The 24,660-nt window shown below is 44.0% G+C and overlaps 1 protein-coding gene across 1 annotated transcript in view; it reads left to right on the top strand.

Annotated features, from left to right (window-relative positions):
• Positions 1-24,110, top strand: part of GRK7 (G protein-coupled receptor kinase 7) — a 38,566-nt gene extending 14,456 nt beyond the window's left edge. The window contains 4 exon segments of the mRNA XM_059065266.1: positions 14,035-14,079; positions 14,081-14,322; positions 23,709-23,976; positions 23,979-24,110. Of these exon segments, the coding sequence (XP_058921249.1) occupies positions 14,035-14,079; positions 14,081-14,322; positions 23,709-23,976; positions 23,979-24,110 (687 nt within the window).
• The last annotated feature ends 550 nt before the right edge of the window (positions 24,111-24,660 follow it).

The following is a 24,660-nucleotide window of genomic DNA, read 5'->3' as shown; positions in this document are numbered from 1 at the left end:
CAGAATGACTGGGCTTCGGTGATAGTTTGGACATGGGCTAAGGGAGAGAGGGGTGTCAAGGGTGATTTACTAGGTGACATTGCGTCACAGGTACAGACTTGGCCCTGAGTACAACAGGATACCAGGCAAACAAATGCCTGCCTTCATGAAGCCCAGGACAGGGAAGAGACTGATAAGTCAAAGGGCACTGACAGTACAGCAGTCAGACTGTCCAAGCTGAGTGCATAGGAAGGGCACCAGCCCGACGTCGGGCCACGGGGTCAGGAAGGGCTTCCAGGAGGAAATGACAACTGAGTCGAGGCTTACAAGGCAAACAGGAGTGAGGCAGGTCGTCATCAAAAAATCTACAACCAGGGCTTCCCTGGTGGCGCAGTGGTTAAGAATCCGCCTGCCAAGGCAGGGGACACGGGTTCGAGCCCCGGTCCAGGAAGATCCCACATGCCGCGGAGCAACTAAGCCCGTGCGCCACAACTACTGAGACTGCGCTCTAGAGCCCGTGCTCCACAACAAGAGGAGCCACCGCAATGAGAAGCCCGCGCACTGCAACGAAGAGTAGCCCCCGCTCACTGCAACTAGAGAAAGCCCTCACGCAGCAACGAAGACCCGATGCAGCCAAAAATAAATAAATAAATAAAAATTTTTTTTAAATCTACAAACAATAAATGCTGGAGAGGGTATGGAGAAAAGGGAGCCCTTCTGCACTGTTGGTGGGAATGTAAATTGATACAGCCACGATGGAGAACAGTATGGAGGTTCCTTAAAAAACTACACATAGAACTACCATACGACCCAGCAATCCCACTACTGGGCATATAGCCTGAGAAAACCATAGTTCAAAAAGAGTCACGTACCACAATGTTCATTGCAGCTCTGTTTACAATAGCCAGGACATGGAAGCAACCTAAGTGTCCATCAACAGATGAATGGATAAAGAAGATGTGGCACATATATACAATGGAATACTACTCAGCCATAAAAAGAAACGAAATTGAGTTATTTGTAGTGAGGTGGATGGGCCTAGAGTCTGTCATACAGAGTGAAGTAAGTCTGAAAGAGAAAGACAAATACCATATGCTAACACATATATATGGAATCTTAAAAAAAAAAGGTTATGAAGAACCTAGGGGCAGGACAGGAATAAAGATGCAGACGTAGAGAATGGACTTGAGGACTTGGGGAGGGGGAGGGGTGAGCTGGGACGAAGTGAGAGAGTGGCATGGACATATATACACTACCAAATGTAAAATCGATAGCTAGTGGGAAGCAGCCGCATAGCACAGGGAGATCAGCTCGGTGCTTTGTGACCACCTAGAGGGGTGGGATAGGGAGGGTGGGGAGGAGGGAGATGCAAGAGGGAGAGGATATGGGGATATATGTATACGTATAGCTGATTCACTTTGTTATACAGCAGAAACTAACACAACACTGTAAAGCAGTTATACTCCAATAAAGATGTTAAGACCAAAGAAGTGAGGCAGGTGAAGGGAAAGGAGAGTGGGCTTGGCACAAGGATCAGCATGGGGGGGGGGGGTCCTCAACCGAGGGCGATTTTGGCCCCTAGAGCATTTGACAATGCCTGGAGACCTTTTTGGTTGTCATGACTGCGGAGCTGCCACTGGCATCGAGCGGGTAAAGGCCAGGGATGCTGCGAACATCTTACAATGCACACCACAGCCCTTCCCCCCAAATAATGATCCACCGTGTCCATAGTGCTGCAGTGAAAACCCTGACCAGAGGCCTGGGGCTCAGGCAAGGACAGTGTGACTCTGCAGCTGCCTAGAGTGTGGAGTCACAGGCTGTGAGGGAGACAACAGGTGCCACCAAGAGCGGAGCCTGTGTCAGGCCCTAGGAGGCTGGAGGAGTCAGACAAGGGCATTCGAACCCAATGCCAAGGGTTCTGGGGAGCCATTGAAGGTTGCCAGGCAGGAAAGTGACAAAATCAGCCTTGGAGGGGCCAATAAGAAGAGAGAGTTGGGATGAGGGAGGTAAAGAGGAGGGGAGGGCAGTGTTCACAGCAGCGCTATTTACAAGAGCCAAGACATGGAAGCACCCACCAACAGACAGTTGGCTTAAGAAGATGGGGTATAAAATATATGTACAATGGAATATTACTCCTTCATAAAAAAAAGAGTGAAATCCTGCCATATGCCGCAACGTGGATGAGCCTAGAGAATATTATGCTTAGTGAAATAAGTCAAAGACAAATACTGCATAATACCACTTACAGGGAGAATGTAAAAGATAGTACAAGTGAATGTATATGCAGAACAGAAACAGACTCACAGATATAGGAAACAGAGGGGAGAAGGAAGAGAATCAATCTGGCACTCTGCGTGGCTTGGTGCGCGGAGCATGGGTTGGCCCTCCGTCTTCCGTGGGAAGTGCCAGGCTGGCACATTGTCTGTTGAGTTGTGGCAGTGAGGAGAGAGAGTCGTGAGGCTTGCAGGGTGCAGCGGGAGAGGGCTGTCACGCAGGGTGATGCGATGCGATCCAGGGAACAAACCGTTGCCGCAACGCCACCTAATTTGATGCAAACACGTTGGAAGCTCAGAGCCTCCTTTCAGATCAAGTGCAGCTGATGAAAGACGGTCCACAGGATCAAAAAGATGGAAGGAGAGTGAGTCTGCCAATCTGGTTCTGCCACTTACTAGGGCTGCTGTGTACAGATGCACAGGCTGACCACAAACCCAGGCAGAGAACCTCCTTCTAACTGGCCCAGATGTGCCACTTAGACTTGCCATAGCCCTGCATGTGACCCCAGACAAGTCATGCCTCTTTGAGCCTGATTAATACTGCTCCCCTCTTAGGCTGGATGAGAAGATTAAAGCAAGATGAGTGCCTAGCAGAGGTCTGTGCTTTGCTCTCTGAGGGACACTAGGATCCAGCAGGACCCCAAGGCTGCAGCCGGGTGGGCAGTGGATGAAGGCGCAGCTCGCCTGGAAGCTGAGCCGAGCCAGGCACGTGCCATTGTCTCACTTCCTCACAGCCACGTGGAGCTTCGTTTGTGATTTCATTCTGAGTGTCTTAGAGGCACCGTGGAAAATAGGCATCATCAGCCTACTGCTGGACAGATTCGCAGAATATGAAACCACCGAAGAACACACTCCAGTGGAAGAATCTCAGCTATTGATCTCTGATGATGTGCCAGGCCCGTCTTTCAATCTGCTCGAGCCTTAGAGGCTTCTGGGTTTTTCTTGTTGTGTAGCTGCCCTGCCTGAGACAACCAGAACCTAGCTTGGACACCATGGTGGCTAACACCTACTGAGGGTTTGGAAAGGCACGCAGTGTGTCTTATGGCTTTAATCTTCATCACAGTCCTATGAGGTAAGAGCTGTGAAGCTCAGAGAGGTTGAGTAACTGGCCTGGGGGTGACCAGCTAGTAATTGGTAGAGCTGAGATCTGCACCAGAGCAGACTGATGCCAGACTGTATAGCTGCAGAATTAGTTCTTGCAGGGATCCCTCTTTTGGATCGCCTCTTCCCAGGGGTGTCAGGGGGAGCAGGAACGCCCCTCTGGTGAGGCTCCCCCTCCCACCCAGAAGTCGCTGGCAGAAAGCGACGGGGAGGGAGGGCAAGGAGTAAAAGTTAGGTCGGCTCTCTGGAGGCTGCAGCCCGGGGCTGAGCACACAGGGCGGAGCCTCGGAGCAAAGTCCCCTGGGGTCCCGGGCCGCATTCCTCTGAGGTCTGCAAAGGCCACCGCTTAAAGGCGCAGAGGAGCAGCTGGGAACGAGAACAAAGCGGCCGGGCCCCCCTCGGAGGAAGGAAGGAGCGAGCCCCAGGAAACAGCCGATAGCGCTAAGCTCAGCTTGTTTTTTTCCTCTGCTCAACAGTTCTCCTGCCACGGCAAACAAAAGATGTACATTCTGATTCCCTCTTCTGTTTGGATTGTGCTGTCGAGTGGATCTGGTTTGTGATGAACTGGGGGGAAGAGGCATCCGCGGGCGGTTTCTTGCTCCGCCGGCCAGTTTGCTGGGCCATCGGGAAACGCAGAAACAGCTTCCTTGACCGCGTCTTTCTCCCCGCGCGGCTCAGTAAATCCAGCCTGGCCTAGCCCCACCAAGGGCACCAGGATACAGGCATTTCTTTTAATGAGGGAATTTAAGGTTGCCGACTTTTCAGGTTCACTGGGACCTGGAAGTGACCTTGACCTTGAAGGACCTGCACATACACACGCAAGCATGCACGGGGACACGCACACTTCTTTTTTTTTTTTAAATGGAATTTAACATTTATTCATCTGGCGATGGGCATTTAGGTTGCTTCCATGACCTGGCTATTGTAAATAGTGCTGCAATGAACACTGGGGTGCATATGTCTTTTTTTTTTTTTTTTTAACATCTTTATTGGAGTATAATTGCTTTACAATGGTGTGTTTCTGCTTTATAACAACGTGAATCAGCCATATGTATACATATATCCCCATATCTCCTCCCTCTTGTGTCTCCCTCCCACCCTCCCTATCCCACCCCTCTAAGTGGACACAAAGCACCGAGCTGATCTCCCTGGCCCATGCGGCTGCTTCCCTAGGGGTAGGACGGGAATAAAACACACTTCTTAATGGACGTGTAAAACTAGTCATATGAGAACTATGCCCTCTCAGCCCCCCACTGAAAGGCCACTTCCTGTTCTCAGCACTGCAGATGAGGTCACAGTTCGCTCCTGCCCAGAGCCACACTGGGCTACTCAACGTGCAGACCCCGCCCCGCCTGGGCCCTGCCACTTGGCTCCCATGGGCCCAGGGGTGAGAGCGACAATAACTGCAGGGTCAGTGGAAGCCAGCATCCAACAGCATGAGCAAGGCAGGGCGTGTCCGCCCGGGTCCCCACAAGCTGGCTCTGATCTTGATCCCAGCTTGGGGTGTCAACCTTCCTCAACGTCTGGACGCCTGTAGGTGACAGGTGGCCTTGATGGGACTAAGCAACCCACCTGTGATGACAGTGGTAGATGGACTTCTTGCTGCCTGCGGGGGGGAGGGGTTTGGACCCCATCTGGCTTCCTGATGCTTGATGCCTTGAATGCTGGGCATACTTTGTTTTGCCTGACCAGGTGCTGACGGAGTGGACTCACCAAAGGGCACTGTAGAACCAAAGCAAAACAAAATGAAGCAAAAAAAAAAAAAAAAAAGTTAAACTATACACAAATAGCTCCACTGAGTTCTGTTGCTGCTGACACTTGGGTGATCCATACAGCCCTGGCCATGGCGGTACTTGGTCTCACGGACTGAAAGGGATTGTTTTGATGCCACGGAGACTGATGTGCGGGGGCCCTTTGTAACTGCAGGAGTTAAACTGAGCCACGAGAGGTCAGCGTGGTTAGACCTTGCCCCATGCTGCCTGGCCCCGTTCTCTCCTCCCACCCCATTCTGAGGAGGCAGTTCACATGCAGAAGACAAATGACATAAAGGGCAGGCAATTAATTTTTTCAGCTGGAGGCTGCGATGGAATTTGGGTGCTTAGACTCTGGCGTATGCTGCTAATTCCATTCTTCTCCTCTGTGAAACACCTCCACTCTTCAAGGAGGTGGTGCCCTTCAGAATTCCATCACTGACATTTTCTGTCTTTAGGGCCAAGAGGTAGAGTCCTGATAATTATTTGGAAGGAATCTGAGGTTACCCTGCATGCTATTAGCGCTCTTTCCACGATTCCAAGGGGGCTATAGTGCTGTAAAGACGGCCGGCGATTCTTCACTAGTTTCCTGGGGGTGGGAGCAAGTTGGTCCCAGCATGGCTCAGGGTCTGGCTCCCCACCAGCCAGCAGCCTCTGTGGTGTGGAGTGGCCCAGCCAGCTTGACTGAGCAGTGATGCAGGCAAAGAACAGAGAACTTGATGGGAAAAGAAGAGAAGCAGCTTAAGCAAGAATGGACCAAGATGAGGGCTTAGTACCTGGCAGATGAGGAGAAGGAAGGGGGATACTCGAGAGGGAGAAAAGAAATCCTGAAGGGATCTTGGAGGGATAAGAAAAAGCTACCTCGCCTGTTTCCACAGAGGCAGTGTAATGCAGTGGTTCACGGTGCAAGCCTGTGCGTGAACCTTGTGTGGGCAAGATTTAACCTCTCTGTGGCTTAGTTTTCGAATCTGCAAATGGGAGGATAAAACAGTCTCTACCTCATAGGTTTATCGTGGAGATTAAACAAGAAGTGCACGTTAAGCACGTGACAAAATATTTAGCATGTAATAAACACTCAATAAGTATTGCCCATTATTATTTCCAATTTTTCTCACAATCCTTCGTTCAGGACTGGCATATGCTGTCCACTTTCATCCTACACCTTCTACTGAGCGACTGATGTTTTATCCAGTGTCCTGATTAACGATTTTAATCCTTAAAGTCACTCGCCTCTGAAATCTGCTCACTGGAAACTTGCCACACGTGGAACAAGCTCACAATAAATGTGGCTGAGTAGAACTTACCAAATCACCCCCGTCTGAAACGCAGTTGGATGTTGTTTATAGTCTTTCTTCATGCCTCTCCCACCCCAGCTCAAGAGACTGATCCAGTGAGAAGCCTGACCCAGGAACATATAGCCCAACTCAGAGTTGTAGAGAATGAAATACCACATACAGGGAGACCCTCAGCCCCTTTCCCATCTCAGCTCCCACAGTGAGGGCAAGCAGGCTGACACCTCTCAGGTGGGATATTGGAGGATCTCCCTCTGGGGAAACTGAGCAGCCTAACACAGAAGGTCTACAGATACAGGTAGGGTCCCCAGTGACATGGCCTGACATAATCACCCTACAGTGAAGCCCATCAGTCAACAAGCTTCTTGTCAGCTCTTTGGTGTCACAGTCTTAAATACAAACAAAGAGCCAAAGATCACTTGTCATTTGAAAAAACCCTCCAAAATGGAAGACAATGCCAAAACAAACAGAAGAAAGAAACTGTAGGAAACAGGAACAATGCAGGGAGTAGAAAAGAACAATTTTTTTAAAACCCACAATTAATATCTTTTGAGATTTAAGGGAAGATACTGCATCCATGAAACAAGGACAGATGTTGTAAAACAAAGAACATTCAGAGAAGAACAAGGACATTTGGAAATTAAAAATATATAAATATGTTTTCAGAACAATGTGGATAAATCTCAAAAACATTACGTTAAAGAAGTCAGACACAAAAGAGTATCTACCATACAGTTCCATCTACGTGAAATCCAAGAGCAAACAAAACTAATATATATGGTGACAGAAATCAGAAAGCAGTTGCCTGGGAAGAGGGGAGGAGAATGAACCAGAAGGGGCACAAAGGAAATGAATGGAAATGTTCTTTATCTTGTTTGGGTTGTATTTACATGGGTGTAGTCAATTATCAAAATTTACTGAACCAAAAGTTTAAGCACATTATTCTGTGTTAATTATATATTAATAAAAACATATTTGCAGAAATGAAAAGTTCAATAGAAGTTTCTAGATCTAGCTATCAACTTAGAGAAAATACAAAGAATAGAGGAACATGTTAAATAACACCACAGGAATGCAGTCAGCATAATCTGTCTGTGGGAAACTCTGCAGTTTAACCAGTTTTTTTTTTTTTTTCCAACAAAATCTTGCAGGGGGTAAGGAGAGAAAGAGGAAAAGCTTATATAGTCACAAAGATTTGAGACATATCAATCAATCACACTGTGTGAACCTTATTTGGACCTAAATTTAAACAAACTATTTACAGGACAAGTGTATAGGACAATTGGGAAAGTGTAAATATGTCCAGATATTTGATAATATTCAAGAATTATTGTTATATTTAAAGTGAGATAATGGTGTTTGCAGTGCTTTGTGTTTATTTGCTTGTTTTTTTAAGTGACCTTATCTTTTAGAGATTCATAGTGAAATACTTACAAATGATATCTAAGTTAGTGGCAGGGGTGGGGGGCGTTGAGAGTGAGTAGGGACGCAGGAAACAAGATTGGTCACGTGTCGATAATTGTTGAAGCTGGGTATAGAGTACACTGAGTTTATTATTCTAATGTCTTTTCTTTTGTGTATGTGTGAAATTTCCCATTAATAAAGTACTGTTAAAAAATAGAAGAGTTAGAAGAAAAATTGAGGAAGTCTCCCGGAAAAAAAAAAAAAAAAGAAAAGAAAAGAAAACAAAAGACAAAGAGATAGAAAATAGGAGCAAAAATAAGAAACACAAAGGATAAGTTCAGGATTTTAAAAAAGGGGGGAGGGGAGAGAGAAGAAAGAAAATGAAAGGGAGAAAATGATCAAAGAAATAATTTGAGAAAATTTCCCAATACTGACAGCCACTAGTTTCTGGATTGAGAGGCCAGCCAGTAGCCAGCATCAGGGATGAAAAATACCCCACAGCAAAGCCTATCACTGAGAAATTTCATGAAGTTGGTGTACTGGGCCACAAACCTCACACATCCTCTCTACGGCCTCCTTTTCTCTCTCTCTTGGGCAACACCCTGTTGGCACCACTTGTAGGCCAAGTTGCTCCTCCACTTTTAGAGCTGGGTGAAATATTCTACTGTAGTATGATGTGGGACCTGGTTTTCCAGGCAACTGCTAAGGGTCTGGATGACATATCTGGAAATAGAGACAAGCTAGCTTTGGGGTAATTCTTTTTTTATTTCATGCTTTAACAATTCTATTTTTGGGCTTCCCTGGTGGCGCAGTGGTTGAGAATCCGCCTGCCGATGCAGGAGACACAGGTTCGTGCCCTGGTCCGGGAGGATCCCACGTGCCGCGGAGCAACTAAGCCCGTGAGCCATGGCCGCTGAGCCTGCGCGTCCGGAGCCTGTGCTCCGCAACGGGAGAGGCCACAGCAGTGAGAGGCCCGCATACCGCAAAAAAAAAAAAAAAAAAAAAAAAAAAAATTCTATTTTTTATTATTTTTAGGGCTGTATAATCTCAATATATGATTAAACATTTACATGTCAGAGAATTCAAAATGACATTTCTTTTTTTTAATTGAAATATAGTTGCTGTACAATATTATATGTTATAGGTGTATAGTATAGTGATTCACAATTTTTAAAGATTTTTAAAAATCTCAATTTTTATACTCCATTTATAGTTATTATAAAATATTGGCTATATTCCCTGTGTTGTACAATATATCCTTGTAGCTTAGTTTATACCTATTAGTTTGTACCTCTTAAAGCCCTACTCCTGTATTGCCCCTCCCCACTTCCCTTGCCCCACTGGTAACCACTACTTTGTTCTCTGTATCTGTGAGTCTGCTTCTTTCTTTGTTATATTCACTGGTTTGTTGTATTTTTTAGATTCCACGTATAAGTGATATCATATGGGGTTAACTATTGACTAATGGAAGTAGGAGATGGGAGGGAGCTGGGCAGATAGATGCCCCTCCTCTGCTCTCCCCTGTGGTTCTTCCTTGTGACTCTTGCAGAAGAGTTTCACGTGCCTGATGAACTAGCAGCCAGTGTGGTAACGTCTGGCATCACATCCCCCCCACCCCTCACTCCTTTTTTCCCTGTGCGTTCTATTATGAAAACTTTCAGACATACAGGTCAGTTGAAGGAATTCACAGCAAGCACCTGTACACCAATGACCTACCTTTGACATTTTAAACAGCTTTATTGAGATATAATTTAGATACCATAAAATTGACCCATTTAAAGTGTACAGTTCAATGGCTTCTAGTATATTCACAGAGATATACGAACATTATCACAATTTTGGAATATTTTCTGCACCCCCAAAAGAAACCCCCTGCCCATTAGCGATCCCTCCCATTCCCCTTCTCCCAACCCTAGACAACCACTAAAATTGGTTGCATGCAATTTTAGATATTGCATTTCAGTGGAATCCTACAGTAAGTGGTCTTTGGTGACTGGCTTCTTTCACTTAGCTTCATCCATGTCATAACATGTGTCAATACTTCATTCTTTTTTATAGCTGAGCGATATTCCATTGTGCATTATTAACATTTTATTAGACTTGCTTTATCACATGTCCACCCATCTATCTATCCTTCTGTTGATCCATCTTATATCTTTCATGTATTTCCCCCATTTTGTTGTTGTTGTTGAGCACACAAAGCGGTTTATTGTGAGTCATTCAGGGTGAGGTTACATAAGATAATAAGAGCAAGGATGAAAGATTTGCAGTGTTTTTTGTTAAACATGTGCTTTGACCTTCACATTTTTTTTTTTTAATTTTGCGGTACACGGGCCTCTCACTGTTGTGGCCTCTCCCGTTGCGGAGCACAGGCTCCGGACGCGCAGGCCCAGCGGCCATGGCTCACGGGCCCAGCCGCTCCGCGGCATGTGGGATCTTCCCGGACCGGGGCACGAACCCGTGTCCCCTGCATCCGCAGGCGGATTCTCAACCACTGCGCCACCAGGGAAGCCCGACCTTCACATTTTTAATACCATGCTCTCTGACGTAAGAAATTTATAAATATATATCTTATTTTCTGGCCTAGTCAACTTTCTTTTTCCTCTGATAAATATTACTTTCTTCCTTTTCAAAGAACTTAAAATTAGAGAATGAGCTTTTAAAACTGAGATATTTAAAAAATGAGTGTGTATTTCTTACATGAAAACTAAACATTATGAAGGACTTATTTTAAATTTTACTCGTGTTCTCACTGGATATTTCCCCCATTTTTTAAGCTTTTTCCCAACCGTCAGTGCCTTCACCTTGCACACCTCTCAAGTAAAGCTCACATCACATTATCACATGACCACCCTCGGTGCAACATGTGAGGCTGGGAGATGGAGTGCTTAGCCTTCTGGCTCTATAGTAAAGGGACAAAGGGAAAAGGGAGCCTGGGAATGGACTTTCGCTACCTTGGCAGACAATGTTTCTCAATTTCATCTACGTCTCCCCCTCCAGTCTCCCCTTCCACCATTGCATCCCACAGAGCTTATACTCCAGAAATGCCAAATTACTTAAAGTTCCCCGAGCACCCCACATGTTTCTGGGCTCCATCTCTTGCACATGTCCATTACCTGGACAGTCTTCTCTTTGTGACAGGTTCTTCCCTCATAATTCAGCTTGGCTGTCACTTTTCAGTGAAGTATCCCCAACACACACGTAGACACACACACACACACACACACACACACACACACACACACACACACACACACACACACACCCTCTGGCCTCCCTGTGTTTGTTTTCCACTCCCATTAAGGCATTTGCCCTCCTTTACTAAATTAACCTTTTGACCTGCCTCCACCAGCCTATAAATCCTCAAGGTCAGGGGCCAGGCCTAGTATGTCTTGGTATCCCTAGAAATCACTGCAGGGTGTGGCTTAATAAATATTTGTTGGATAGTGAATGGAAAACATCTGGTTACCATCTTCACTATTATTTACGTAAGAAACGTTTTGTTGGGATTGCAGCAAGGGAGGCTCAGGGGTAGATACCCAGTTTGATACAAAGATGAGTAAGACTGTATCCTGGGCCTCAGAGGAGCCTACAGCACCCTTTTGTTTGGGCAGATGTAACACTGGACAAGATGCCAGGACAACAGATGTAAACTGGAACTGTCCCAGGACAACCGGAACATATGGTCACCCAAATTACATACACACTTCTATGAAAACAGCAGTGCCATGCTGACTCATGCACCGCCTGTCAGACCCAGGTCACTTCCACAATTTTCTGGCTCAAGCCAATTACTCCTCATTAGTGCTTAGGTCATTTATGTTTTTCATTGTTGGTATCCATGTAAAAATCATCCATGAAATTTAATATTCCTAAGGTATTACATACATTGTGTACATTAAAAACATATATTTAAACAACTAGACAGAAAAAAAATCACCCAGTAAACAACTAAAAACACTTTCCAACCTTTTTTGACGTACTGAATTCACATTTATAATCAGGATGCAAAACCCATTACATATATGCACTTCTTGGTATTAACCGTAGACTCTCGTCTATTTTTTTTTTTTTTTTTTTTGGTCGCATGGAGGGCACGTGGGCATGCCCCCTGCAGTGGAAGTACAGGGTCTTAACCACTGGACTGCCAGGGAAGTCTCCTGGTCTATTGCCTTTATTGAAAGGCATTGGGTATTTCCAGCTTGCAACCATTATGAATAATGACGCTATGAACATCGCGATGTAGATTCCTTTCCCTTTCCTCTGAGTCAATTCTTTGAGCTACTTGCTCCAAAGTCAAGTGACCTGGTGGAAGAACAGGAACAGTTGATACATCTCATTTTCTATCCTCTGTGTCTTACTGCTCTCCTAAAGATCTGAGTCAAATTACAGAGCACATCTGTTTCTCAAAACTCTGCCAATAATTTGTGTTCTCATTTTTATGTAAATATTAATAGAAGCTTATTGTCATTTTAGGGTGTTCTTTGCATTTTTAAGTGCTGCAAAGGTTATACGTTATACTTTAATCAAAAGCAGCTTAGTTTTTATGAAAACATTATAATGTAAGTATATATTTTATAATTACAAGGTATGTTGCAGGTATTCATTAAATATTTGTTGAATGAATGAACATATTGAAATTATACTCAGTTACAAAGAGACAGATGCTGCACAATTCCACTTATATGAGGTACCTAAAATAGTCAGATTCATAGAGACAGAAAGTAGAATGGCGGTTGCCAGGGCCTGGGGAGTTGGGGTAATGGGGAGTTGTTTTTTTGGGGTTTTTTTGTTTTGTTTGGCTGCGTTGGGTCTTTGTTGCTTCATGCGGGCTCTCTCTAGTTGTGGCGAGCGGGGGCTACTCTTTGTTGCAGTGCTCAGGCTTCTCTTTGCGGGGGCTTCTCTTGTTGTAGAGCACAGGCTCTAGGCGCGCGGGCTTCAGTAGTTGTGGCACACAGGCTCAGTAGTTGTGGCTCAAGAGCGCAGGCTCAGTAGTTGCGGCACACGGGCTTAGTTGCTCCACGGCATGTGGGATCTTCCCGGACCAGAGCTTGAACCCATGTCCCCTACATTGGCAGGCAGATTCTTAACCACTGCGCCACCAGGGAAGCCCGATGGCGAATTGTTTAACGGGTATAGAGTTTCAGCTTTTAAAGATGAAGAGTTCTGGAGGTTCATTGCACAACATAAATGTACTTAATACTCTTTAACTAAACACTTAAAATGGTAAGATGGTAAATTGTATGCTATGTGTATTTAAATATATATATATATATATATATATATATATATATACACACATTAACCCAATGGTCATTTGGTATATATTGTCGGTAGAAGTGTGCCTACAATATATAGTCTTGCATGTTAGATGAAGTTTCATGTGTGTAATTTTATGGATTCAAATTTCTGTATTAAATTTTCAGTGCAGAGGCAAACAGGCAAAGATGACTGATATATTAGTATCATTACATAGCAAATAGAGTAAAAAAAATCATAGACTAGATAATATTATGTGAACGTCCAATATTAGCAATAAAGAACTCCACTTAAAAAAAATCATGCATCTAATTTTCTATTATCTGTGAATAAAAAGCAGAAGCAGAACTTAGGGGGTCTTAGAGACAGCCACGTGAACTTTTTACCTTAAAGATGAGGTGAGGGGACTAAGAGAGTCTAGGTGATTTCCCCACTTCAAGATCAGCCATATCTGTCTCTTTTATAATGCACTCCAACCAAATCCTCTTTATGTCTCATTGGCCAGAATGGATTTCATGGCCTGCCCTGACTGCACCAGAGGCTGCTGGGAAAGCAGGGAATAGAATAGGTTAGACACATGGCCACTCCAAGTAAAAAGGAAAGAAAAGGAGAAAGGGTATTGAGTAGGCTGTCAGCAGTGTCTGTTCAACTCACATTAGTGTTTTTGTTTTGTTTTGTTTTTGTTTGGGGCATTGCAGGCTAGATCCAATGATTGTATGACTTACAATCCTAAAATCAGGGACTTCCCTGGCGGTCCAGTGGTTAAGACTCCATACTTCCACTGCAGGGGGCATGGGTTCAATACCTGGTCAGGGGAACTAAGATCCCACATGCCACGCTGTATAGCCAAAAAATAATTAAAATAGTAAAAAAAATAAAGAAAAGGAGAATGGGTATTGTGTAGGCTATCAGCAGTGTCTGTTACACTCACATTAGTGGTTTTGTTTTGTTTTGTTTTTGTTTGGGGCATTACAGGCTGGAACCAATGGTTATATGGCTCCTGAAATCCTAATCCTTTTTCCTAATGGAAAAAGCGAGTTATTCCTATCCTGTGGACTGGTTTGCAATGGGATGCAGTATTTATGAAATGGTTGCTGGACGAACACCATTCAAAGATTACAAGGAAAAAGTCAGTAAAGAGGATTTAAAGCAAAGAACACTGAAAGAGGAAGTCAGATTCCAACACAATAATTTCACAGAGGAAGCAAAAGACATTTGCAGACTCTTCTTGGCTAAGACACCAGAGCAACGCTTAGGAAGCAGGTAACTATCATATAAAGACATGATTAGTGATGTCAGCATTTCCACAGGGATTTGGAGAATACTTTGGATTAATGACAAAGGCTTGGCATTAAGTAGTAGTAGTATTTTCCTGTTATTATTTGTATATTATGTGGTTAAGTATTTTCAACACTTTCAAACACTATGAACACTTGATATGGAACAATCTCCAAGATGTATTTTTTAAAAATAAATACTGCAGTTTTAAAATTAATTATTTTTAATTAATTTATTAATTAATTTATTTATTTTTGGCTGTGTTGGGTCTTCGTTGCTGCACGCAGGTTTTCTCTAGTTGCAACAAGCGGGGGCTACTCTTGGTTGCTGTGCACTGGCTTTGCATTGTGGTGGCTTCTCCTGTTGCCGAGCATGGGCTCTAGGCACGCGGGCTTCAATAGTTGTGGCACATGGGCTCAGTAGTTGTGGCACATGGGCTTAGTTGCTCCGCAGCATGTGGGATCTTCCCAGACCAGGGCTTGAACCCGTGTCCCCTGCATTGGCAAGTGGATTCTTAACCACTGTGCTACCAGGGAAGTCCTCCAAGATGTTTTTTTTTTTTTTTTTTTTTTTTTTAATTTATTTTTTTTGAGGCCTAGGGCCCCAAGATGTATTTTAAAGTGAAAGATTCTGCCCCTTTTAAACATCTCTGTAAAATATCATTAATCAGTCAACAGATATATATTAAGTACATATGATGTTGCCAGCTATGTTCAGTACAGTTGAAATTAGTTTTGAGGAAAGTCAAGTTTTATTGTGTACAAAGGAATAATAAGATCAAGATATTTTAGAAGAAAAAAATAAGAAAACCTGACCTATGAAAAGACCTGTGGCAGTAACTGTGTTATGTAGGGAGAAAACCAAGGGTTTTCAAGTCACAGACATAGACTCACATCCCAGCTTGGCTACATATTGATCATTTTACCCCAAGCAACTGAATTACTTTCTTGGAGTCTCAATATCCTCATATATAAAATGGGTTTTTTTGTGAGTGTGATCGTTAATTTTATGTCTTAACTTGACTAGGCCACAGTACTCAGATATTTGATCAAACACTATTCTAGATGTTTCCGTACAGGTATTTTTTAGGTAAGATTAACATATAAATGAGTAGGTTTTGAGTAAAGCAGGTTATTCTTCATTATGTGGATGAGCCTCATGCGATATGTTGAAGGCCTTAATAGAAAAGGACTGACCTCCCTGGGAGAAGAAGGTATTCTGCCAGCAAACCACCTTTGAACTTGAACTGTGACTCTTCCCTGAGTCTCCAGCCACACAGCCTACCTTGCAGAATTTGAACTTGCCAAACCTCCACAATTGCCTGAGCCAGTTCCTTAAAATAAACTCCCTCTCTCTCTCTCTCTCTCTCTCTCTCTCTCTCTCTCTCTCTCTTTCCCATACATACACACGTACTGGGGGGAGAGGAAAGAACTTTTCTTCTACCCTCTTAGGTTTAGGAATGGAAGCCTGAAAATTAAACTGTCAAAAGATGATTAGCAAGAGAAAGACAGATTTTTATTTATGTACATACACAAGAGTTCACAAAAAAATGTAACTAGGTGGTAGTTAGAATTGAGGGCTTATATTCCATTTAATAGGGAAAGGGGATGGGGAGAAGGTCACTTACAGGAAAACAAATGATTTATTTGAAATAGTGGGGTAAGGGCATTTATGGGAGAACAGTTGACTTTTAGGAAAGATAAATGGCCCTTAGAAGAATAGATGGGAGATATAGCTTTGTGGCAATGTCTATTTAGGTGTGGTGCTGGGTTTTGTCACTGGTGATAAGTGTAAATCTTTCCTGGTTCCAAAACTCCTGAAATTCCCTGGGAGAATATTTATGAGTTGAGTTTTTTTCCAAGGTTCTGCTTATCTTAAAGGCAGACAAGGGGAGTTCAGGGAGTTCAAAACCTGCATCTGGGGCTTCCCCGGTGGCGCAGTGGTTGAGAGTCCGCCTGCCGATGCAGCAGACGTGGGTTCGTGCCCCAGTCCGGGAGGATTCCACATGCCGCGGAGCGGCTGGGCCCGTGAGCCGTGACCGCTGAGCCTGCGCGTCCAGAGCCTTTGCCCCACAAAGGGAGAGGCCACAACAGTGAGAGGCCCGCATACCAAAAAAAAAAAAAAAAAAACCTGCATCTGTTGACTCTCAAATAACGTCAGCTCAAAATAATTTTTATGCCACTGTTGTGCATTCTGGACCCTTCAGCACCCTTTTGGTTCTGTTTCTCTAAAGAACCCTAACTAATTCAGTGGGATATTTTGAGGTTTAGATATAATGCTTGCAAAGTTAGATATAACATAGGTTAGAAATCATTCAATGTGATAGCAATTATTATTAATTAGTTTTAAGGGTGATATCAGATAACATTTTGACTAAACTACGAGCTCGTGTGTCTTAAATTACTTGGACTGAATTTTCAAAATCTATAAATACATACAAAAAGAAAGTTACAACCATAAAGTAATATGACTGATTTTTAATATTACACCAAAACTTAGCCAGATTACTCTAAATCTTCTGAGTAGTTGTCAGTGGAGGCTCTAGAACAGGGCTGCCTTAGCTCACAATGTTTATATATGGAGGCAAGCTTTTTATTTCATTTTATTTTATTTTTTTGCGGTACGCGGGCCTCTCACTGTCGTGGCCTCTCCCGTTGCGGAGCACAGGCTCCGGACGCGCAGGCTCAGCGGCCATGGCTCACGGGCCCAGCCGCTCCGCTGCACGTGGGATCCTCCCGGACCGGGGCACGAACCCGCGTCCCCTGCATCGGCAGGCGGACTCTCAACCACTGCGCCACCAGAGGAGCCCAAGCTTTTTATTTTTGATCTGATTTTTTAAAATAGCGAAACAAAATTCATTCGTAATGACTTTCAAAGCGTTTCAAAGATAACCAAACTAACAAATGAGTATTTTGAAATGAGATGGAACTCTTCACTGATGTGAAAGTAAAATGTGGAAGTGATTTTCCTGTGTAGATGCCAACGTTGTTGTATTAGTGTGGTCACAATAGGCCATGTTGTGATAACAAGCAAATCCCGAAGTCTCAGCGGCTTAAAACTAAAGGATTATTTCTCTTTCGCATGAAGTCCTTTATGGGTCCAGGGATTCTCCAGGTATCTCCCTTCTGAATGGTGACTCAGAGCTTCAGGCTGCTTCCACCTTTCAGCCCCACTGGAACTGGTGGTTTCGCTTGCTATGGCAACAAGAGAGAATGCAGAGAACGTGGGGAGCTTTGTCCTGCCTCAGACCCACTTTACAGGTCATTTCAGATACACGTCTGTCGGACAGAATGAGTCCTCGGGCCCTGCCTAAGGGCAAGGGAGCTGACTAGTGCTGCTTTCTGTCTGTCCAGGAAGGAGAGGAGAGCTGGATATGGTGAACACAGACCAGCTCTACCATCTTGGCTCTCAAGCCCATGCGGGGGGCATCAGCGGGTGTACCAACAGTGGCCAAGGCAGTGAAAGAAGCAAACAGTCTCTTTAGGTGACTTCCCCGAAGGAAACACAATCCACCTGGTGTCTTTGAATAAAAATCTATCTCAGTACTTTATAAGCACACTTTGAATCTGTAAAATGAAACATTGACTAACTTCTCCAGGAAAACGCCACCTTAAAGCACTGGCTCATGGCCTGAAGCTGCTCTGTCAAGCAAAACCTTTTTAAAAAGCATTTGTTGTTGTGACTGTTTTGTATAAAAACTGTTTACAACATTAGAGAGAAAGCATATAAAAACCAGTGAAAGAGAAAACCTTCCAACGTTTTCACTTCAACTCTGTATTTTTTAAACATTCATTCAAATGAGATAATGTTTGATTACTTTCATGGGCATGCTCCAAAGCCGAGCAAATACCTAGACAATGTGTTACACAGCGGAGAGGTCAAGTGCCCCCTGCCTGTTGCATTCACGAGCATTTGAAAGGAATTTTAAAAAAACCCTTCTCCTTCCTTAGACATCGCTGAAGGGAAATCTCCTCTTTTGTCTTTATGGGTCTGTGAATTAATTTTGCAGAGAAGCCAAAAGCTTTTCTGATCCTCTCATAGGGACTCCAGATAGGGTCAACGATGGTGTTTTCCAATAAAATAAAAGGTGAAGACTTAAGTATTTTTGCAGGATTTATTCTGATCAGACAGTGCAGCCAAATAAGGGCAAATAACCAATCAAGTCTCTGACTTAAGTGCTTCTCAGGCCAATAGCCACTGTTCTTGGCAGACCAAACCCCACGGTGGGGTCCTCGTGTATGGGCAGCTGGTACCTTTCCTTCATTGACCGTTATTAGAAATTCCACTGTAATCTCTGTGAGGGGTTTGGTAACACAACAGCCCCTGTCAACGCTCTGAAATATATTCAATAAGCAGGAGAAGTGTCCCTGCAGCTGCTGATTTGGCCCTTACACAAGGTGCTGCCACCCTCAATAGTCTCCCCTATTTGCCCAAGGGCACTGCATGAGGATGGGCCAAAAGAGCCCTGAACAAATCTGCCAGGGAAAGGTTCAAGAGTCAAATAACCTTCACTCTAATTACACAACTGAGGTAAGCATGGCTAGTGCAAAAGAGCCAAGTGATCAGCTTTCCGGTAGCCTGGACACAGAGGGAAAGCAGCAGAAGTTGGAGAGCATAGTCTTTTGTTGTTAGTGTCAGCACCCACAGATATTTATTGGAAAGGGGCATAAGGCATGGGCCCTGCCCTCCAGGGGCATCTAGTTGGGGATGTGGAAGAACATAAAGAAAACCTCAGCGTGGCCCGTTTTCCCCCCGTCTTCTGTGACTAGTTGCAACAAGGCTGCACTTGGCCATCCCTAATGGACAAGCCAAGGCCATCCGGGCCTGGTTGAGATGTTAGTTAAGAACTGTGCATTTTTTAAAAAGTTTATTCTATTGAAGTAGAGTTGATTTACAACGTTGTGTTAATTTCTGCTGTACAGCAAAGTGATTCAGTTATACATATATATACTCTTTTTCATATTCTTTTCCATTATAGTTTATTACAGGACATTGAATATAGTTCCCTGTGCAGGACCTTGTTGTTTATCCATTCTATATATAATAGTTTGCATCTACTAATCCCAAACTCCCAGTCCACCCCTGCTCCTTGGCAACTGCAAGTCTGTTCTCTACATCTGTGAGTCTATTTCCTAGATAAGAGAACTGTGCATCTTTTTTTTTTTTTTTTTTTTTTTTTTGCGGTACGCGGGCCTCTCACCGTTGTGGTCTCTCCCGTTGCGGAGCACAGGCTCCGGACGCACAGGCTCAGTGGCCATGGCTCACGGGCCCAGCCGCTCCACGGCACGTGGGATCCTCCCGGACCGGGGCACGAACCCGTGTCCCCTGCATCGGCAGGCGGACTCTCAACCACTGCGCCACCAGGGAAGCCCCAACTGTGCATCTTGATGTGAGGACGGGTATGGAAAGTTCCCCATGGTCACTGAGCCCATGGGCACTCTCCTTTATCCAAGTTAAATCTGCTCAGAGTGACTTTAAAGGTGCCCTCTTGACCTCTGGTATGGTGTGTTCATACCTGCCAGCGGCCATCAAGATGGTACAAGCTTCTTCCTCATGGCACCTGGTCCATTCTAACTCCTCTGTTCTCTGTGAGACACACAGGCCTGAGGTTCATTCCTGATCTACTTGGGTGGAGTTTTACCTCTATCCTTGTTCTGACACATTTAAAATCTGGTACCAACCCCCATTCCTCAAATCTTTCTGATACTTTAAAATGTTGCTGTGTAAATTATAACTCAATAGATCAGACTTTTAAAACAAATCCATCCTTGAAGTTTCAATTCATCTTAATAACCCTCCCTCAAGGCTCTTAGTCTACAGGATGTAAACCACACAGACATTGGTCAGTAGGTTCTTTTTTTTTTTTTTTGCTGCGTTGGATCTCCATTGCTGTGCGTGGGCTTTCTCTAGTTGTAGCAAGCAGGCGCTACTCTTCATTGCGGTGCATGGGCTTCTCATTGTGGTGGCCTCTCTTGTTGGAGAGCTTGGGCTCTAGGCTCACGGGCTTCAGTAGCTGCACCATGCAGGCTCAGTAGTTGTGGCCACGGGATTAGTTGCTCCGTGGCATGTGGGATCTTCCTGGACCAAGGATCGAACCCGTGTCCCTGCTTTGACAGGCCGATTCTTAACCACTGCACCACCAGGGAAGTCTGGTCAGTAGGTTCTAATAGACGGCAAGCCTGCATTTCCCTTTCTTTCAATTCATGAAGACTCAGTGGCTTTGGGGAGAACAGAATTACCTTATAGTATCTTATGATACAGTTTTCCATACCTCTCTTTTCAGTGGGGTCATAATGGGAAAAGTCCAAGGAGTCCTAGATGGGCCTTTCTGGATGGGGCTAGGCTTGAATCACAAAACAAGAACTGGGGAATTGCTGGGCATCAGAAGCCTCTGACTGAGTTTCGCTTTTCCATAATCATACTTGACTACAATTTTTCCTTTGAAAAATTCACCTATATTTGCTGGCTTCCTCAGATACATAGCTATTTATAAATGCAAAAGCAAGTATAAAGAGGTTAAAAGAGGTTTAAAATACAGTTAAAAGACAGATGGGGTTGCTGTGATGGTTAAATGTGACAAAGTAAGTGAGGAGCATAACGTCGTGTTAGTCAAGAGTAGTTCTGAATAAATGTTGGTTATTTCCACTTGCTATTAGTAACGTCATTATTGAGTTTAGACTCTAGTCATCTTACTGGACAGAGTCTGCTGCAGTAATCCTCAAACACGGTAGGGAGTCTGTGAAGGGGATGTATGTGGGAAGCCCTCAATCCCTTTCCTAAAAGCTTTCTGATTACTAGAACAAAAATGAAAAAGGGAAGACCATGAATGTAATTAGCTTTATTAAGGTTGATTTATGATAGGAATTGACTTCTCCCAAAAGGAAGACATCTCTTAGTCAGACCAGCATACCTACTCATATAAAAGAAAAAAAGGGGACTTCCCTGGTGGTCCAGTGGTAGAGAATCTGCCTTACAATGCAAGGGTCACGGGTTTGATCCCTGGTCAGGGAACTAAGATCCTACATGCCGTGGGGCAGCTAAGCTGGCATGCCACAACTACTGAGCTCGTGCACCTCAGCTAGAGAGCCCATGTGCCCTGGAGCCTGCACGCCACAACTAGGGAAGAGAAAACCTGCACACCACAACTAGAGAGAAGCCTGTGCACCATGATGAAAGATCCCGTATGCCTCAACGAAGATCCTGCATGCCGCAACTAAGACCCGATGCAGCCAAAAATAAATAAATGATAAATAATAAATCTTTTTAAAAAAATGAAAAAGAGAAAAAAATAGTTTGAACCTGATGCCACAAAACAGCCCTCTTTTTATTTCTTTAAAACTTGGACTCAAGAAGAACCAAGAGAAGTGCATGGTAGACCACCCCTAATATGGTCCCCAAAGATCCCTACCTCCTGCCATCCACACCCTTGAGTAACCCCTTCCCTTAAGGATGGGCTGGACTTACTTGTTATGTACTGATTTGCTTCTAACAAGTAGAATATGGCAGAAGTAATGAGATGTCATTTCCAAGATTAGATAATAAAAATACTGTGTCTTATATCTTGAGCTCTCTCTCTGTCTCTCTTGCTATGACCATCTGTCCTGAGGAAAGACAGGTACAATGGTATCAGGCAGCCCTGTGAAGAGGCTCACATGGTGAGGGATGGAGGCTTTCCCATAACCATATGAGTGAGCCTGGAAACAGATTACCCCAACCCTGACCCCCCACCCCAGTCGAACCTTCACATGAGACCACAGCCTTGACCAACAGCTTTACTGTGATGTCTCTAGAGACCTTGAGTCAGAGGCACCCAGTTAAGCCAAGTCTAGATTCTTGCCCCACAGAAACTGTGAGATAATAATAAATGTTTTTGTTTTCATTTTTTAAAATAAAGCCTTTAAAAAATATATTTATTTATTCATTTATTTGGCTGCTCTGGGTCTTAGTTGCAGCACACGGGATCTTCATTGCTGCATGCAGGATCTTTAGTTGCAGCATGTGGACTCTTATTTGCAGCATGTGGACTTTTTCTTAATTGTAGCACCCGGGATCTAGTTCCCTGACCAGAGATCAAACCCGGGCTCCCTGCACTGGGAGCACAGAATCTTAACTGCTGGACCGCCAGGAAAGTCCTAAATGTTTGTTGTTTTAAGCCACTAAATGTTGGGGCAATCTGTTACACAGCAATAGGTAACTAATATAAAAGGTTACACAAGTAACTGGAAACACACATTTTCCCCCCTTATTCTAAAGCAAATACTAGAATAATTTCTAGCATGGGGAAGGAGGGTTTGATAACAAACAACTGTAGTCTTGAGCACCGAATGTATGCTCAGTTATGCTGCTAAAAATTGCTAATGGATTATTTAAAAGTCTTTAAAGATTACTGTGGCAGTTGAGGGAGGTAGGTGGGGCTCCTAGAAATCATATCATATGAAGAGTGAGGAGATCTGACTGCTGTCTTTTAAAATGGAAGTGGTGGGGCTTCCCTGGTGGCGCAGTGGTTGAGAATCCACCTGCCAATGCAGGGGCACGGGTTCGAGCCTTGGCCTGGGAGGATCCCACATGCCGCGGAGCAACTGGGCCCGTGCGCCACAACTGCTGAGCTTGCGCTCTAGAGCTCGTGGGCCACAACTACTGAGCCCGCGTGCCACAACTACTGAGGCCCACGTGCCTGGAGCCCGTGCTCCGCAACAGGAGAAGCCACTGCAGTGAGAAGCCCGCACCCAGCAATGAAGACCCAACGCAGCCAAAAATAAAAATAAATAATAAATAAATTTTTTTTAAAAAAATAAAATAAAATAAAATGGAAGTGGTGGTCAGGTAAGAAGAGACATGCTTCACTTGTTCTGTGTAACCCTGAAGGACAGAGCAAGAGGCAGTGAGTGACTTGGAAGCTGCAGGCAAGCAGGTTCTGACCCAACTGAATTTTGCTGGTGTTTCCATAAAACACCAAGAACAAAAATCATGTCAACTACTTGGCTGTTTAAAAATTACATTTAATGTGAAGGTGGCCTACAAACAATGAAAATGCTACTATCTGCATATAGTAGAAGTGTGGGGTAATTTTTTTTTTTTTTTTTTTTTTTTTGGCCATGTGTGGCTCGTGGGACCTTAGTTCCCCAACTAGGGATCGAATCCAGGCCCTCGGCAGCAAAAGCGTGGAGTCCTAACCACTAGACCACCAGGGAATTCCCTGTGGGTGGTTTTGAAAGTTGTTATTTTTCTAAATTGTTCTTTATGTTATATTGTCTCTGCAATTAAAGTGAAAGGTATTCTAGGAAAAGAAGGCCACATATTTTGAATTGCTAGAACAGTTCCTGTTTGGGTTTGTTACTGTGTCTCAGGCTGGCCATCTCCTTTCTTCACAGAGAAAAGTCTGATGATCCCAGGAAACACCATTTCTTCAAAACCATCAACTTTCCTTGCCTGGAAGCTGGCCTAGTTGAGCTTCCATTTGTGCCAGACCCATTAGTGGTTTATGCCAAAGATATCGATGAAATTGAATATTTCTCTGAGGTTCGAGGAGTCAAGTTTGATGATAAAGATACGCAGTTCTTCCAAAGATTTGCAACAGGTGCTGTCCCTATAGCTTGGCAGGAAGAGATTATAAAAACGGGACTGTTTTGCCGAATTGAATGACCCCCAACAGGCCCGCAGGTTGCGGGGAGGGTAATTCGTCTAAGTCTGGTATATGTTTGCTATTATACGTTGTTCTCTCTACCGCACGGGCAGCAGGAGTATCAGCTGACATAATCCTCAAATGTTCCTAATATGTGAAAATCTGTTGAATGAGCACTGATCAGTCAGGAAGGGCATTTCAACCACAAAACAGTTCAAAGGATAGGTGAACTCACCACTAAGACATATTTTCTCTCCTTCCTTTCTTCCTCCCTAACTTACTTCCTTTCTTTATTCTTTCTTTCTTCCTTCATAAAGAAGAGTACAGTCTCAGTTTTCACTGAGACCTGGGAAAAGGAACATTCAGGTTTATTTTGCTAAACTAAAAGCATGAGCCTTTGCCATCATGTCCCTGATAATTACACAAAGTCCTAGGAACAGAGAATGGAACTTTGTGGTGTGCTCAGAAAACGAGCATTTGCAATTCTGAGTAAATAATCATTTTAGTTTTTCTTTGTTTATATCTTTTCTTCCTTTCATCTTTCAGTATTTCTCCTGCTTCTGTACTTATAAAAGGGATTTTGAACCTGGAAAAAAATATTTCTCATTTTCCCCCTCCCTGCAAAAAAGGAGTGGATTGTACTATTTTGGAAATATTTCAGATTACAGAATAATTTTTAATTTATAGAGTCTCTTTTTCAT

This window comes from Kogia breviceps, chromosome 5 (assembly GCF_026419965.1).
Source record: "Kogia breviceps isolate mKogBre1 chromosome 5, mKogBre1 haplotype 1, whole genome shotgun sequence".
NCBI classification, from domain to species: Eukaryota; Metazoa; Chordata; class Mammalia; order Artiodactyla; family Physeteridae; genus Kogia; species Kogia breviceps.
The sequence above is the reverse complement of the archived record's forward strand: the minus strand, read 5'-3'. Positions and strand labels throughout refer to the sequence as shown.